General features: G+C 43.3%; 1 protein-coding gene across 1 annotated transcript; it reads right to left on the bottom strand.

The window, feature by feature from the left end:
• Window positions 1-398: 398 nt before the first annotated feature.
• On the bottom strand, window positions 399-12,101 carry LOC139406997 (Kruppel like factor 11a). Its single transcript, XM_071150229.1, has 4 exons — window positions 11,937-12,101; window positions 9,725-9,976; window positions 1,504-2,467; window positions 399-1,363 (listed from the first exon to the last, which is right to left on the bottom strand). The coding sequence occupies exons 2-4, from the start codon at window positions 9,965-9,967 to the stop codon at window positions 1,077-1,079; spliced, it is 1,494 nt and encodes a 497-aa protein (XP_071006330.1). The 5' UTR covers window positions 9,968-9,976; window positions 11,937-12,101; the 3' UTR covers window positions 399-1,076.
• Between the last annotated feature and the right edge of the window lie 4,933 nt (window positions 12,102-17,034).

The raw sequence follows: 17,034 nt of genomic DNA, 5'->3' as shown, positions 1-17,034 counted from the left end.
TATATTTTAGTGGGAGCGCTTACAGGGACCTTTCAATATTTTGCTTATGTGAATGTCGGTCAGTAAGGCAAATGGGCGGGTACTGTGTTAGCCAGTTAAAATCCTCTGATCATATTCCAGCTGAATGGACATTTTCCAATTGGTCACGCCCCCTTAGCACTCTAAAATACTGCAATGTGATTTGAGGAATGTTGTTACTGGGTGGTGGGATGAGACTGGTATTCGAAATCAAAGGGGATCGAGTGCAATTGTGTAGCAGAATACGTAATATTGTCCCCAACACTGCTAAGAATGAGAAATAGCAAGATTGGGTGTTTCATCATCATGTTATTGAGGAAATATAGAGACCAAGATTGGGTGTTTCATCATCATGTTATTGAGGAAATATAAAGACCAAGTTTACTAGTGTATTTTATTTTGTATTTTATTATGGTAAAAAACAATGGGACTCATAATAATTACAATTGGCTACATTAAAAGCTAGTAAAACTACACATTGGGACATGGCATAACTATAGAATTCATTCATAAATGGATTACTCATATTATTAGTATGGTGAGGCTTTATAAAGTATTTATTAAGTAATAATATACTGTATCTGTAATTCAAAAAAACAATCAAGCTATCAAAAACAGCACTTTTTAAGACAAATGTTTATTAAATAATATGCAAAGCAAGAAAGTAGGTAGTATCACAGTGAGGTATAATGTCCACTGACACATTTTAAAATATCAATAACATATATTCAATAAATGCAGATTGGAATACACGTAACATTCATATACAGATATTAATATATACATATTTATAATCACAGAGACAAATAGTAACAGAAAAGCACAATGCAAAGGCTTTGGCAAAAAGAGTGCATACATTTTGCTAAACATTACATACTGTATACATATTACAGATCGAAAGTACAAAACAAGCATAATAAAAAAATCCAGTGCAAGGTCAGTTTGTCTCCGTCCATGAATGAGTAGCAGCCTATGGTTTTTGTTTAATTTAAACCCCTGGTCTTGTGTGGTTGGTGGTGGTATATTGTCCTGAGATGACCGTACGGCCTGAGACCCAGCTAATTAGGGGAAGGGACCAGCACACTGAGAGAAAGGCTGGAGTTACTCGACGGACCCTTAGATGCCGCCATCTTGTTGACTTCAGTCGGCCACGTGGCGGTCCTCTTGGTGGTCATGTGTCGGCGAGCATGCTTGGTCAAGTGGTCGCTGCGCATGAAGCGCCGATCGCACATGTTACACACAAACTTCTTCTCGCCGGTGTGTGTTCGCCGGTGGCGGGAGAGCTCGTCGGAGCGGGCAAACTTCTTGTCGCAGCCCTCCCAGTGGCAGCTGAATGGTTTCTCACCTGGACGGCATGGGACAAATGGAAACTATATCAGTAGAAGATAACCCCACTACCTATTCAACATGACCATTAATCAAATTGCCATTGGTTAGAATATCCAGTGAATTGTCTAACAAGTTTGGTGGGGAGGTAGTACCTACCAGTGTGAGTTCTGAGATGGGCCTTGAGGTGGGAACTTTTGAAGTAGGTCTTCTTACAGCCCAGGAAGTTACAGACGTAGTTCCGTCTGCGGGAGAAGTCAGCTTGTGTGGCATTACTACTCTGCCCTGAGGGCATGTAAACTGGAGCTGGGGCCAGGGGCAGGAGCTTGGTGTTCCCGAGGGTCATGACAGTCTGTTGGCATGACGAGGCCTGGGAAACAGGGGACTGGGGAACCACAAACATCACCGTCCCGCGAGTCACTGAGGAGCCCACCAGCTGCAGCGGCTGGGGGAAGGAGGATGGTGACTGGGCTAGTATTGGCTTGGGCCCCCCCTGTGTCTGCATCTGCACCGGACCCCGATGGACAAACGCAGAGATCATCCCTGTCCGCCCATTGATTGGAAACACCTGGCAGAGGACCTGGGAGCTTTGGATGGGGAGTGAGGACCGGGAGGTGGCTGTGGCTTGGGATGGGGAACTTTCAGTGGGAGGAGTGGAGGGGCCTGTGCTGCTGTCAGGTGAGGATGGACTAACGTCCTTCTCTACCTTAACACACGGACCAGTGCTGCAGCTTTGTGGTTCAGTCTGCATGGGAATGGTCTCGGCCAAAGAGGCTGCTGTAGGGTTTCTGTTGGAGGAGGTGTGTTGTATCCCTATGAGGGACTGAGGTGGAATGTTGATACTGTGCTGTGAGAGGGCCCTGTCAGCAGTGTGACGGATAACGCTGGTCACCATGGCTCTGCTGGCTAGCTCTTGAGCTCCAGAGCTCTCTAAGAGGGGGGCCGTGCCAAGTTGTTGGCCCAGGAGAGGGGCATTCCTGTGGGGCAGACCTGCACAGAGTCTTGGCCGGGTTAAGACTGGTCTGGGGCCTGAGCTGGAGCTGGCCAATGAGGTGGTGGTGGTGAGGACAGCTGTGGAGGTGGAGGTCTCGGCAAAGATGGGGCTCTGAGGGGGAGTCATGCACTGTAAAAAAGAAAGAGAAAGATGAATTAAAGCAGGAATCGCAGGTCGTCCGTGACCCTATGCTGCCCCACTTCTGGTGTAGTGTTTTCACTTTGAACGAAAACAAGGGGGTTGAGCCCTGGGCTGGCCTTCTAGGCTAGGTGTGTCTTTGCGCTAATACCGCCTAATCGAATGACCCTGCTGCCCCGGAGCCAGTGTTGCCAACTTAGTGACTTTGTCGTTACATTTCGCAACTTTTACTAGGAAAGTTTTCTCGTGAAAATTTCAGCTACTTTTCAGGCTGCCTTTGGAGTGTTTTGACACAGAGGGTTTCTACGGTTTTGATAGCATTTAGCGTGAGTGGGAGAAACTGTCTGTGCAACAGAAGTCACATCAATGGTGCATACACAGACAGAGAAGCACAAGGGGAGGGGGTGTGCGGCTGGAGAGGGGGTGAAACGCTACGTCAGGGACTGCAGCTGTGCCGCATCAAGGCAAATTGTTGCTGGGATGTCATCGCAGCAACGTGATCTAGCGACTTCTAGCTTAATCAAGGAGCCAATAGTGGATCTCACTGAAAAATAGTTGGTATTTTTTGTTATGCTTTGTGATTCAATAGTTATTTTGTTGGTAATCGACCAAAATAGTTAGCTATGTTTGCCTATTGAGCACACCGCCTGCCTATATACAGCATAGATTCCTACCTAGTGTGAACTACCCACCAGAAAGACTGAATACCCAGCGTGGTCAGACAAGTTAACAATGGCTCATCTGCATGACACATTGGTAGACTATGGGCCATAAAGTCATAGGATGGTCACATTAGCATTACACATGTTAAACTGGTTACATCACATCCTTCGGAAAGTATTCAGATCCCTTGACATTTTGTTAGGTTACAGCCTAAATATTTTTTCCCCTCATCAATCTACACACAATAACCCATAATGACACAGCAAAAACAGGTTTAGAACGTTTTGCTAATTTATAAAAAATAAAAAACTTCAATATTACATTTATATTAGTATTCAGACTCTTTACTCAGTACATTGTCAGCGATTACAGCCTTGAGTATTCTTGGATATGCTGCTACAAGCTTGGCACACTTGTATTGGAGAGTTTCTCCCATGCTTCTCTGCAGATCCTCTCAAGCTCTGTCAGGTTGCTGCACAGCTATTTTCAGGTCTCTCCAGGGATGTTCGATCGGGTTCAAGTCCAGGCTCTGGCTGGGCCACTCAAGGACATTCAGAGACTTGTCCCGAAGCCACTCCTGCATTGTCTTGGCTGTGTGCTTAGGGTTGTTGTCCTGTTGGAAGATGAACCTTCGCCCCAGTCTGAGGTCCTGAGTGCTCTGGAGCAGGTTTTCATCAGGGATCTCTCTGTACTTTGTTCCGTTCATCTTTCCCTCGATCGTGACTAATTTCACAGTCCCTGCTGCTGAAAAACATCCCCACAGCATGATGCTGCAACCACCATGCTTAACCGTAGGGATGGTGCCAGGTTTCCTCCAGACGTGACGCTTGGCATTTAGGCCAAAAAGTTCCATCTTGGTTTCATCAAACCATCTTGGTTTGCCTTTTGGCAAACTCCAAGTGGGTTGTCATGTGCCTTTTATTGAGGAGTGGCTTCCATCTGGACACTACCATAAAGGCCTGATTGGTGGAGTGCTGCAGAGATGGCTGTCCTTCTGGAAGGTTCTCCCGGAAGGTTCTCCTATCTCCACAGAGGAGCTCTATCAGAGTGACTATCGGGTTCTTGGTCACTTCCCTGACCAAGCAAGGCCCTTCTCCCCTGATTGCTCAGTTTGGCCAAGCTCTAGGAAGAGTCTTGGTGGTTCCAAACTTCTTCCATTTAAGAATGTGTTCTTTGGTTCCTTCAAGGCTGCAGACATTTTTTGGTACTCTTCCCCAGATCTGTGCCTCGACACAATTGTGTCTCGGAGCTCTACGGACAATTCCTTCGACCTCATGGCTTGGTTTTTGCTCTGATATGCACTGTCAGAGCAAAAAGGCAAGTCAGTTAAGAACACATTCTTATTTTCAATGACGGCCGAGGAACTGTGGGTTATCTGCCTTGTTCAGGGGCAGAACGACAGATTTTTACCTTGTCAGCTCGGGGATTAGTTTGTGCAACCTTCTGGTTAACGCTCTAACCACCTGCCTTACATTGCACTCCAGGAGGAGCCTGCATGGCAGGCTGACTACCTGTTACGCGAGGGCAGCAAGAAGCCAAGGTAAGTTGCTAGCTAGCATTAAACTTATCTTATAAAAAACAATCAATCTTAACACAATCACTAGTTAACTACACATGGTTGATGATATTACTAGTTTATCTAGCGTGTCTGCGTTGCATATAATCGATGCGGTGCCTGTTAATTTCTCATCAAATCACAGCCTACTTCGCCAAACGGGTGATGATTTTAACAAGCGCATTCGCGAAAAACGCACTGTCGTTGCACCAATGTGTACCTAACCATAAACATCAATGCCATTCTTTAAAATCAATATACAAGTATATATTTTTAAACCTGCATATTTAGTTAATATTGCCCGCTAATATGAATTTCTTATAACTTGGGAAATTGTGTCACTTCTCTTGCGTTCCGTGCAAGCAGTATATGCAGCAGTTTGGGCCGCCTGGCTCGTTGCGAACTGTGTGAAGTCCATTTATTCCTAACAAAGACCGTAATTAATTTGCCAGAATTGTACATGCCAACCGTTAGAACGGTTCCCTACTTCACTGAAAGAATAAACGTTCTGTTTTCGAAATGATAGTTTCCAGATTCAACCATATTAATGACCAAAGGCTCGTATTTCTGTGTGTTATTATGTTATAATTAAGCCTATGATTTGATAGAGCAGTCTGACTGAGGGATGGTAGGCAGCAGCAGGCTCGTAAACATTCATTCAAACAGCACTTTCGTGGGTTTGCTAGCAGCTCTTCGCTGTGCTTCAAGCATTGATCTGTTTATGACTTCAAGCCTATCAACTCCCGAGATTAGGCTGGTGTAACCGATGTGAAATGGCTAGCTAGTTAGCGGGGTGCGTGCTAATAGCGTTTCAAACGCCACTCGCTCTGAGACTTGGAGTAGTTGTTCCACTTGCTCTGCAAGGGCTGCGGCTTTTGTGGAGCGATGGGTAACGATGCTTCGAGGGTGGCTGTTGTCGTTGTGTTCCTGGTTCGAGCCCAGGGAGGAGCGAGGAGAGGGACGGAAGCTATACTGTTGCACTGGCAATACTAAAGTGCCTGTAAGAACATCCAACAGTCAAAGGTATATGAAATACAAATCGTATAGAGAAATAGTCCTATAATTCCTATAATAACTACAACCTAAAACTTCTTACCTGGGAATATTGAACTCATGTTAAAAGGAACCACCAGCTTCGAAAACAAAACGTTTATTCTTTCAGTGAAATACGGAACCGTTCCGTATTTTATCTAACGGATGGCATCCCTAAGTCTAAATATTGCTGTTACATTGCACAACCTTCAATGTTATGTTATAATTACGTAAAATTCTGGCAAATTAGTTCGCAATGAGCCAGGCGGCCCAAACTGTTGCATATACCCTGACTCTGCGTGCAATGAACGCAAGAGAAGTGACACAATTTCACCTGGTTAATATAACCTTTATTTGAGCTAAATATGCAGGTTTAAAAATATATACTTCTGTGTATTGATTTTAAGAAAGGCATTGATGTTTATGGTTAGGTACACGTTGGAGCAACGACAGTCCTTTTTTGCGAATGCGCACCGTATCGATTATATGCAACGCAGGACACGCTAGATAATCTAGTAATATCATCAAAGATGTGTAGTTAACTAGTGATTGTGATTGATTGATTGATTGATTGTTTTTTATAAGATAAGTTTAATGCTAGCTAGCAACTTACCTTGGCTTCTTTCTGCATTCGCGTAACAGGCAGGCTCCTCGTGAGGCAGGTGGTTAGAGTGTTGGACTAGTTAACCGTAAATTTGCAAGATTGAATCCCTGAGCTTACAAGGTACAAATCTGTCGTTCTGCCCCTGAACAAGGCAGTTTTAACCCAACGTTCCTAGGCCGTCATTGAAAATAAGAATGTGTTCTTAACTGACTTGCCTCGTTAAATAAAGTTGTAAAAAATGTATTTGTTAAAAATTTCAACAAATCTAAACAAAAATCGGGGTCCAAAAATACCGATTTCCGATTGTTATGAAAACTTGAAATCGGCCCTAATTAATCGGCCATTCTGATTAATCGGTCGACCTCTAGCACTTTCTCACTAATGTACTCATATTTTATCAATATTATGTTATTGTTCTGGACCTGTTAGTTGTTTAGCACCCCCTAGTGGCAGTTTAAGTGCAGCAGGGTGGAATTTAACTGTGTGTCATGTGACAGGAAGCAGTTTCTGAAGTGAAGCAATGTTTGACAGAGTAGTTATAATCCTTCAACATCCTTCTATATAAGCTTTGTAATACACCATGTCTGTAAGTACATTTGTTTATTAACACAATATAAATGTTTATCACATATCATTTTCATGCTTCTGTAATAGATTGAAAATTGAGTTAACGGTTAGCTACTTTGCATTAGCTTCAGTGCTATTTCTCCCCAGGGACATCTAGCTGAGTAATATCAAGCATACAGTTGCATTCTAGTAACTTTATTTTATATTTGACTCTAGATTGAGTACTCTTATTCCTTATATTTAGTGCAGTAATTGTGGAATACATTCTGTGCTCTATACTACTGTAACTGAAAACATACTTTACTGTTTGTTGCAGTTTCACACTGTGATTCAAGTAAACTTCCAAAATGGCACCCTGTTTCTCACTGAGTTATTTGAATGAGTGTTTAGCTAACTGGATAGCTGGGTAAGGGCTATTTGGCGAGTCCAGTATAGTTATCAAATCAAAATCCCTTTTTATTTTGGCATAGGCAGGATGTTCAGCATATGGGGATATGACGTATTGTACCATGTACTATGAAATAACAATTTGTTTCATGTTTTCCCACAATGTCAACCTATAATGCACAGGATAGCTTGGACTTGTTGGATGGAGGAAAAATAGTCAGCCATAGATGTGAATATCCTAACCCTTCAGCTACACTACATGCGTCGCCATCAGCAGTGTCCATGTGACGTTCTACCTGCTACACCAGAACCCAACCAAATCAACATTTCAATTCAAGATAGAAATAAGGTTTTGTGTCAGCCATTCAGAATTGACCCTCTGTAGCAGAGCAGTAAGGATGCATTGTGGTTATACCGGCTCTGATGACCTTCTAGTAGGAGATGAAAGGTGGGAACCAGGAACAGCACATAACAGTTTGTGGCCTGGAGGTGAGGGACCTGGCAACAGAGTTGTTATTCCAAGCTGCTGTGTGTGGAAAGTACTGGCCTCCCGTGATCCGCTTCAGCAAATTTGAGGCTTTATTCCTGGTAGCTGGTAGCTAGCTGTACATGTCCTGCCTTGTGTGTGTGTGTTTCATTTAAGTTCTACAAGTGTTCAGTTGTCATTGTAATTGTCCCATTTCTTTTTAGAAATCAGTCACATTTTTGTTTTTAATTGTGAATTCAAATGTAAATGTGGATTTTTACATAACAGATTTGTGGTCATTTTATCATGCAGTAAAGTAGTCCCAAGTTATCCATGGTTCTGTTACACTGACAGTGTTGATGGTGATTGGAAAGAAAAAGTCATATCACTCAAATAAATTGAAATCCTTATTTGCGCAAGTGTCAATGGCCTTTCCAAACCAAAAATGTCAGAATACAGAAAATGTTAGCTAGCTAGCTAAGTATGTGTTAGCTAGCTTGAACACCGAACACACTACGGTTAGCAGCTAATGTAGCTAGCAGGCTAAAAATGCAACTAACACTTACAGTGCATTCGGAAAGTATTCAGACCCCTTGACTTTATCCACATTTTGTTAAAGCATTTGTTACAAACAAGATTCTCTGGTCTGATGAAACCAAGATTGAACTCTTTGGCCTGCATGCCAAGTGTCACGTCTGGAGGAAACCTGGCACCATCCCTACGGTGAAGCATGGTGGTGGCAGCGTCATACTGTGGGGATGTTTTTCAGCGGCAAGGACTGGGAGACTAGTCAGGATCGAGGGATGAACGGAGCAAAGTTGAGAGAGATCCTTGATGAAAACCTGCTCCATAGCACTCAGGACCTCAGACTGGGGCGAAGGTTCACCTTCAGACAGGACAACGACCCTAAGCACACAGCCAAGACAATGCAGGAGTGGCTTCGGGACAAGTCTCTGAATGTTCTTGAGTGGCCCAGCCAGAGCCCGGACTTGAACCCGATCGAACATCCCTGGAGACCTGAAAATAGCGCTGCAGCAACCTGACAGAACTTGAGAGGATCTGCAGGGAAGAATGGGAGAAACTGCCCAAATAAAGGTGTGCCAAGCTTATAGCGTCGTACCCAAGAAGACTCCCGAGGCTGTCATCGCTGCCAAAGGTGCTTCAACAAAGTACTGTGTGAAAGGTCTGAATACTTATGTAAATGTGATATTAATTTATTTATTTTTTGCTTTATCTTTATGTGGTATTGTGTGTAGATTAATGAGGAAAAAAACTATTTAATACATTTTTAGAATAAGGCTGTAATGTAACAAATGTGGAAAAAGTCAAGGGGTCTGAATACTTTCCGAATGCACTGTACATAACGTTACCAGTCCATGAGAGCGGTGGCCATGTTGGCGTCACTCTTTCACCTTTCAAAATTAACTCCAATGTTAATCCGGTTTCTGGATTGGTCATGAACAGTCGTTTTCTTGCTTCTTTTTCTCTTTTGGAGTCATTGATCCCAGATCCAAGAACAGAGAATGATACCTGTTGACTATGTCTGCTCTGTTTGTGTCTGGCAGCTGTAATGTTAGATTGCAAGTGAATCTCACTTCCTCTCCAGCTCCGGGGCAGCGGGATTAGCCAGACACACCTAGCCCAGAAGGCCAGCCCAAAACGGCTCAGGGCTCAATCCCCTTGTTTTCGTTCCATTTGAACCCACTACACAAGAATTGGGGCGGCATAAGGTTGCCCACCACCTGCGGATCCCTGCTTTAAACATTTTAACTCTCAAATGTGACACAAACCCATTCAATTCTCTATTGCAAAAAAGCTGATTGTAGTTTTGAATAAAATGGCAGCCGCTGGTTAGTCCCAACCACTCATTTTTCTATACTCAGGCTACTAGACTAACTACGTTAGCATAGAAAAGTGATATTTTACAGTAGAAATTCAAAACCACTGAGGCCTACATAATGGGATTCAACTCACCAGTGATGAGAGTGCGATCAGATCCTTGGGGGACTCCATGCTCTCAGGGTGCAGGAGGAGAGAGTCGCAGGAGTCAGAGGTAGGTGTCAGGGGGCGTGGCTTGTGGTTTGGTGACCTTTGACCCCAGGAGCTCATGCTGACGAGCGCCTCGGCGGCCTCCAGGTCGTGGTACTCAAAGGTGCTGCAGCTGGACTGCTCACTGTCGTACCTGTTCCTCTCCATCATCATCACCCTGATGTCCATTAGATCAGCCTGATGGGAGGCCACAGGGAAAATGCACCGCCAATCACCATCTGTGTCCCAAAATGGAACCCTTTTCCCTATATAGTGCACTACCTTTTACCAGAGCCCTATGGGCCATTAGATCAGACGGAGTGTGGGAGAGAATGAGTCCATAACGAGGATGCACCATTAATCAGACCAGAAATCAGTTTAGGGAATACTAACATGCACTCTAGTCTATTTATTCCCCCACCCCCCAAATAAAGAAAATTCTGTGCAAAAACTTAAATTGAGACTGGCCCAGTGGAATGAAGATGGACCAGCCCATCTGGTATTTGCCCAAACTGCCCATTCTTATTGCTGCTCTTTAAAAAAAAAAAAAATGTGCCTATCTATTTTTTTACTTTACTCTTATTTTTCTAAACTGCATTGTTGGTTAAGGGCTTGTAAGTACGCATTTCACTGTTGTATTCGGTGCATGTGACAAATACAATTTGATTTGATCACAATTACAGCTCAATAGCTTCTGATGGCTGCAGACTATTTTCAACACTGACATCTATCTCACTAAATATATCTAGAGTCCTACTACTGCAATGGTTCCCTCAGATGGTTTTAACTCAAGTTATGAACCATATTAAGCCTCAAAATGGTGGAAAACACATAGACAGTAGTCAATGAACAAGGGTTGGGTATTCTTCTAGATGTGCATGTAGCTATGTAGTGCAGTTTGTTGTCATCCGCTGAATGCTCAGCTGCACGTAGTCAGGCTGCTAGCTGCTTTAGAGGAATGGCGAGAGAGAGGGGCCCCACTGCAACGCTAAGCTAACAGCAGCCATTTGAGCGGGTGGATGGCAGGTGGGTGCATCCAATCCTCCCAGTTCCCAGTAGCTCACATAACATTGGACATCACCAAAAATAGACATGTGAGTAATGTGCTACATCAACAACAAAAACCCAGAATAGTCGATTTGATTAACATGCAAGAACTGTGGAGGGGGTGTGGGCCGCATCAGGAAGTATTGGGTTGAATTGAGAACCCCCGCCTCTTATTGAACTGCTTGAGGACACTCTCCAGCAATAACAACCAGCCACTTGTTTTATTGACACACATGGAAGCAGCTCATAATCCAATTCCAATCTTCATGCGTTTATCAATTAGCTAATCTATGAATCAATCGTCAATTTATGTCCAAAATGTTCAACCAAGCAGACTGATACATGGCACATACATACATACAGCAAACACAGTAGTCTAGTTGAGCCCCGCTAAAATGCAAAATGAGATGTACAGTTCCATTTGGCTTTTAGGGGCCACAATTAAAATGTAACACGATATCAATTAAAATTTTATTCGTCACATACACAGTTTACAGCAGGTATAATATCATGTGCAACGAAATGCTTATGCGCTAGCTCCTGCAACAATGCAGTACATTAATCAATAATAACAATAAAAGTCCAAAACAAAACAAGTAATGGAGTAGGTGGTATGCATATTAATAATGAACTGTATTTACAACTATAAAATGGGCAGTGACTTGGTCACGCAGTAGAATAAATAGTATATAATAGAACAGCAGCGTCGTGTGTGTGTGTGTGAGAGAGAGAGTTCTGAGCGCATGTGTGTGTTTGTGTAACAATGTGTGTGTGTAACAGTTTAAAATAACGTATAATCATATTGAAAAAAAGTATTATTACAATGTAACAATGCAGTGATATAAGGCGGATATAATGTAGCAATGTGTGATCACACAGTTGATACACTGTCCGTTGCGCGGGGATACACTAGTTTCATTCTGACTTCAAATAAACCAGACTGCCTGGGTTAAAAGAACATCACGTTCAACTTGGGCGGCTTGCTTCAATGCATTCAATTCAAGTTATATAATGCTGTAATGTGTGTGTGTGTGTTTGTCTGTGTGTAACTTATCGATGGTCTTGAAATACCTGAAGATTTAAAATTTTAAATAAAAATCAATCAACTTACCCGACAAGATTGCTATGAATTCGGGGGTGATGTGAAAGTCACCATATGGAAAGTATGAGTAAAACAATAATAGTAGAGACAGTAGCAATTTAACCACTCAACGAGCCCTGAGCACACAAGTATTCCCGCTGCCAGTTGTTGAGACTGGCCTTAGCTGAGTGAATCAAAAGGGGAGATGAAAAAAACTGAAACAAAATTCAGAGCAGACTGGCGGGTGGTAACATGTTACCAATCAAAAACAAAGGTGTAGCGGACGTCGTCCAATCAGATCGCAAGCAGCGCGTGATCAGGACGTGTCTGCGTCGCGATTGGAGCAAAGAGGGTGCGTGGCTGTTGGAAGGCGTGACGAAGGAGTCAGTGGTGTCAGAGTAAACCCGGTGAACTCAATGCTCGAGAACTAGGGGAAAGGTTGAAACGGCGAATCGTGAGATACTTGCACGCGTCTAGCTTGCTTTGGAACGAGAGCGCGCGCTAAGCGGGCATGCGCAAAATGGGCACAAAGAAATGAATAGGGAAACTGCAGAATGCAATACGTTGGCTTCGAAATAAAGAATAATATCTTATAGCGTCTAAATTGTTTTATTATCGATTAGTGTAATTGCATTGTAAAAATCTGGTGTATTAAATGGATGTTACTCTAAGTGTAAATAAATGTTGTGAATCAACCGGGTCATAAAATTCATATTACAGATTTGACATTTATTTTATATATACAGTAATAAGATTATACAATTAGGCTATTATGATAGTTTTCATTTTCTGATCTATGGGAATATATGTTGAAATATAAATGGAGCTTCATCATTATGACATTCTGAACAATTATGTCAATACCCATAGTAAACAAAAACAATCCCACATTTTTTTAAGTAAATAATTAAATGATGCAACATGATCAAATAGGATCACAGAGTAGTGTGTGGAAGAATAGAAAATATCAACAAATGGCCCACTGAAACACTTCTAAAATGCACAAATTACAGAACGTATAATATACTGAAATGTAATTTATATTTATTTCAATGTATATTTAAATGTTAAATGTACACTCAGTGGCCAGTTTATAAGGTAAACCCATATAGTACCGTGTCGGACCCCTTTGCCTCCAGAACAGCCTGAATTCTCTGGGGCATGGAAACGTTGCTCAATTGGTATCAAGGGACCTAACGTGTGCCAGGAAAACATTCCCCACACAATTACACCACCACCACCAGCCTGTATTGTTGACACCAGACAGGAAAGGGCCATGCTGCTTATGCCAAATCTTGATTCTACCATCAGCATGACACAACAGGAACCGGGATTCGTCAAACCAGGCATTGTTTTTCCACTCATCAATTGCCCAGTGTTGGTGATTGCGTGCCCACTGGAGCCGCTTCTTTTTGTTTTTAGCAAATAGGAGGGGAACCCGGTATGGTCGTCTGCTGCAATAGCCCATCCGTAACAAGGACCAACGAGTTGTGTGTTCAGAGATGCCATTCTGCACACCACTGTTGTACTGCGGCGTTATTTACTGGTTTGTGGGCCGCTGTTAGCTTGCACGATTCTTGCCATTCTCTTTCGATCTCTCATCAACAAGCTGTTTTCACCCACAGGACTGCCACTGACTGGATGTTTTTTGTTTTTCTCACTATTCTCAGTAAACCCTAAACACTGTCGTGCGTGAAAAGCCCAGGAGGCTGGTTATGAGATACTACAACAGGCGTGCCTTGCACCGACAATCATACCATGTTCAAAGTCATTTAGATCACTCGCTTTGCCCATTCTAATGTTCAATCGAACAGTAACTGATTGCCTCAATGCCTGTCTGCCTGCTTTATATAGCAAGCCACGGGCACATGACTCACTGTCTGTAGGAGCTAACCATTTTAGGTATATACATTCTATGCAGTTGAGGCTGCTGATGGGAGGACGGCTCATAATAATGGCTCGAATGGAGTCAATGGAATGGTATCAACCAAATGGAAAACAGTTATTTGATGTTTTTCATACCATTCCATAGACTCCATTCCAGCCATTATTATGAGCCGTCCTCCCCTCAGCAGCCTACACTGTTTCTGTGTCTCTTATTGTCTTCCTGTGCGCTGTGCCGTATTCCTCCTCTCCAGTCTCTTATGACTGAATCCCGAATCTGCACCCCACTCTCCTGCCCCCTTTCCCTCCCTTCCCTCCCTCCCGCCCCCTTTTCCCTCCTTTCTCCCCTCCAGCTGGTGAACCCAAGGACTCCTATGCATTGAGGTTGGTAACAGGCTTCCTATAAATAATTTCAGGGTGGGGCCTGGAAGGGAGCTCGCTTCACCCCTTTTGTTGTGGTTGTACATTACATTAACCCTTAAAAGGACCTTTTTATTTCACTTGGTGCTGCCCAGGCTTGAGCACATCCAGGTCCAATGGACTTTGCTCCATTTGACAGTGAACTGAACCACAGAAAATGAGCACCACTTGTGTAAATAGGAAATGCAGCAGAAGTCTTCCATGTTGTGCGATCTTGGAGGGTTGAGAGAGAATACATCAGTCATTCAGTCTGAGATAGAGGCAGCAGACAAAGAGCTTTTTCTCATTCCCCACCGGCTCCCTGGAGGTTGTATTAAGCTCACAGAAATAACCCTCATTTCGATCTACAGTGGGATCCCAATTCATTGACACCCTTGATAAAGATGAGCAAAAATGTCTTTATAGAATAAATACAAATACTGAGCTATATTGTATGCACCAAAACATTTGGAAATTATATTATTTTTTACTAATACAATTGCTCAGAAGCAAGAGATTTTGTTTAAAATGTAATATATTTTTTCAAAAAGGTAGGGGTCAGAAATATTGACCTCTGTTTTCAATACCTTTCAATACCTCCCCTTTTGAGGATAACATCAGCAAAACCAAGGAGTTGATCGTGGTCTTCAGGAAACGCAAGGAGTTGATCGTGGTCTTCAGGAAACGCAAGGAGTTGATCGTGGTCTTCAGGAAACGCAAGGAGTTGATAGTGGTCTTCAGGAAACGGGGAGGAGCACAGCCATATTGTCATCGACAGGGCTGCAGTGGAGAGGGTATAATAAAATGTTCCTCGGTGTGCACATCACAGAGAACCTCACATAGTCCAACCACACCACCACATGGTAAAAAAGTTGCAGCCGCGCTACTTCAACCTCAGGTGCCTGAAGAAATTTGGCATGGGGCCCTCAAATCCTAAAGAAGCTCTACAGCCGCACTATCGAGAGCATCTTGACCGGCTGCATCACCGCCTGTACGGCAACTGCGCCACCCTCAACCAGGAGGCCCTACAGAGGGTGGTGCAGACGGCCCAACACATCACTGGGGTAAGCTACCTGCCCTCCAGGACATCTACAGCAGGCGGTGCCTGAGGAAGGTCCGAAAGCTTGTCAAGGAGCCATGGACTGTTGTTTCTGTTACCATCTGGCAAGCAGTATCGGCGTATCGGGTCTTGAACCAACAGTCACCAAGACAGCTTCTACCACCAGACAATCAGACTTCTGAAAAGCTAAACCCAGCTGTTTCTCGTCACAGACCTGCACCTTAGAGACTATTTGCACCAGAGTGACTATATACACCGTAGAAATGATTTGCACTGACTACCCACACATCCAATCCTTCCACACAAACTTACACAAACTGTAAATACATCCATTATTACTATGCATACTACTCCTTCTATTACTTCTACTACTTGTTATTTCGACTCATTTCTTCATTGTTGTTATTCATGAATGTACTGCATTGTTGAGAGAGCTACCACATAAGCATTTCAGTGCACCTTTTATACCTGTTGTAAACTGTATGTGACGAATACATTTTGATTTGAGCCTTTTTCTAAAAAAAATTTGAGTTGGAGAGCACATTAGAAAGGATCTTAGACCATTCCTCCATACAGAATCCTTGATATCCTTTGTATGCACTTAATGACTGCTCTGTTCAATTAAAACCACAGGTTTGTCATTGTTCTCCACGAATCAGGGACTGATTTAGACCTGGAACACAAGGTGGGTGCAATTAATGATCAGGTAGAACAGAATACCAGCAGGCTCCGGACATTGTAGGGTCAGAGTTGAGTACCCCTGATCTACACGTTTAAAACACAGAAAAGCTGTCAAACACCTGAATGCATGTCAAATAAATGGCAATTTCATTCACTTTGGTTTCCACAATTATTGACACCCATGACAAAAATGACTCACTGTGCTATCTTCGATTGCGCAAGGGGAGACCTGAAAAGTTACATTGTCTGGCGCACGTCTTCAGGTCTCAAGCGATAAGGTTGTTCATCACAATGCATGGACCAGAAAACCACCTCTTTTGCACTCTCATTGGGGCGCACAGATCCTTCTGCTTCTGTTTGACACAGAAGATGTTGGCCTGAGTTCTAACCCAGTCAGTTATATTGGTGCTGTGATCTCTGAGTATGAGGTCAAAGGGGGGTGAAATGTAACCTGAGTAACCTTGCTGGAGACTTGAAGATTTGTATAAGCTTCCTGAACTCATCCCTTTGGGCTTTAGCGAAGCTAAGTGGGCTAACACAGTCTTGTGACATGCAGGAGACCCGTTTCGAACCCAGTAGCAATATTACATAGAGAGTGGAAAAGCTACCCTTAGAAGGGCAATTCAACTGTCAGTAAGCAAGTCAGTTAAGAACAAATTCTTAGTTTACAATGACAGCCTACTGGGGAATAGTGGGTTAACTGCCTTGTTCAAAACATATTTTTACCTTGTCAGCTTGGAGAGTTGATCCAGCAACCTTTTGGTTACTGGCCCAACACTCTGACCACTAGGCTACCTGCCACCCCAGGTATATATAGTGTACCTGCGGTTCATGCGATAGCGCTAAAACAAACACACACACTTATCTTTCTCTCATTGTGCAACTTTCTTCTCACTAAGTTCCAGATCAATTCAGTCTCACCTTGTTCACACAGTGAGTTTGTTCTATAGATTGTGTTATTTTAAGGCAACGCATAGCACCTGTTGAGGCTGTGGGTGTGGAAGGCGTTGTAATGTTGTGTGTAGGGCAGGGAGCAGGGAAGCTGTTTGGCAGGGAGTTGCAGGGTGACGCCACACTGCAAGCCAAGGGGCCGCTATGCAGGCA

Source organism: Oncorhynchus clarkii, chromosome 4 (genome assembly GCF_045791955.1).
Source record: "Oncorhynchus clarkii lewisi isolate Uvic-CL-2024 chromosome 4, UVic_Ocla_1.0, whole genome shotgun sequence".
Lineage (NCBI taxonomy): Eukaryota > Metazoa > Chordata > Actinopteri > Salmoniformes > Salmonidae > Oncorhynchus > Oncorhynchus clarkii.
This window is presented reverse-complemented; position numbering and strand designations above follow the sequence as displayed.